The sequence below is a fragment of the Sciurus vulgaris genome, assembly GCF_902686455.1.
Source record: "Sciurus vulgaris genome assembly, chromosome: 3".
Classification (NCBI taxonomy): domain Eukaryota; kingdom Metazoa; phylum Chordata; class Mammalia; order Rodentia; family Sciuridae; genus Sciurus; species Sciurus vulgaris.
The window spans coordinates 21,990,170-21,991,351 of record NC_136463.1 but is presented as its reverse complement, the minus strand read 5'-3'; the positions used below and the strand labels follow the sequence as shown (position 1 = coordinate 21,991,351).

Genomic DNA, 1,182 nt, shown 5'->3' with positions numbered 1-1,182 from the left:
ATGAGTGACTGCTGCTGCTCCCCTTGCTGCCAGCCTACCTGCTGCAGGACCACCTGCTGCAGGACCACCTGCTGGAAACCAACCTGTGTCACCTGCTCCTGCACACCCTGCTGCCAGCCCAGCTGCTGTGGGTCCAGCTGTGGGTCCAGCTGTGGGTCCGGCTGTGGGTCCAGCTGCTGCCAGCCCTGCTGCCAAACCACCTGCTGTAGGACCTGCTTCCAACCAACCTGTGTGACCAGCTGCTGCCGCACACCCTGCTGCCAGCCCTGCTGTTGTGTGTCCAGCTGCTGCCAGCCTTGCTGCCAGCCCAGCTGCTGTGGATCTAGTGGCTGTGGGTCCAACTGCTGCGGTGGGTCTAGTGGCTGTGGGTCCAGCTGCTGCCAGCCCTGCTGCTGTGGGTCTAGCAGCTGTGGGTCCAACTGCTGTGGTGGGTCTAGTGGCTGTGGGTCCAGCTGCTGCCAGCCAGTTTGCTCTGGACCCGTGTACTGCACTAGGACCTGCTACCACCCCACCTGTGTCTGCCTGCCTGGTTGCCTAAGCCAGGGCTGTGGGTCCAGCTGCTGCCAGTCTTGCTGATGATGCTCAACTCCCCAAACACCAACATCTGCACAGAGTTATGTTGTTGCCTTTGATCTTAAGTCAAGATCTTCACTCTCTTCTCTCTTTGTAACTTAGAAAAGCAAATCCTCACAGCTCTCCCATAGGTTTCTCTGGCTGATCAATGGGCTACATGATCATGCTTTCTTTCTTATCCTACTCATGTTCTTGTGTCCAGATTTTTGTTTTCATAATCACTTTATCTTCCTAGTAGCAGGAATTGTTACCTAAGTGGTTTTTAATAAACTTTGAACCATTTTCATCCCAGTTGTGCTTTGTTTTCTTGGACAGCATGCCTTATGTGACAGTTACAAACAGATCCCATACCATGGGCATTATCCATTCTGAGTCTCAAAACAGTCCCCCATAAATTAGTATCTCCCTTTTTCAGATGAGAACACTTCATTGTGTGATGCTGTGTGGTTAATAATAGAGCAAGATCCAATACTGGGCCTTTTCTTCCTGCCCAAATGTACTTACATTGACATCCCCAATTAAGTAGAAATGGCATCAGGACTTAATTGGAGCAGGCTATGCTCTTGACTTGATGCAACTGTGGAAGGAATAATCTCTCATATATACAAA

The 1,182-nt window shown here is 51.0% G+C and overlaps 1 protein-coding gene across 1 annotated transcript; it reads left to right on the top strand.

The window, feature by feature from the left end:
* On the top strand, nucleotides 1-576 carry LOC306657138 (uncharacterized protein; the record flags this gene model as incomplete). Its single annotated transcript, XM_079132885.1, has 1 exon — nucleotides 1-576. One exon carries the CDS (start codon nucleotides 1-3, stop codon nucleotides 574-576), a length of 576 nt encoding a protein of 191 aa, XP_078989011.1.
* Nucleotides 577-1,182: the final 606 nt, after the last annotated feature.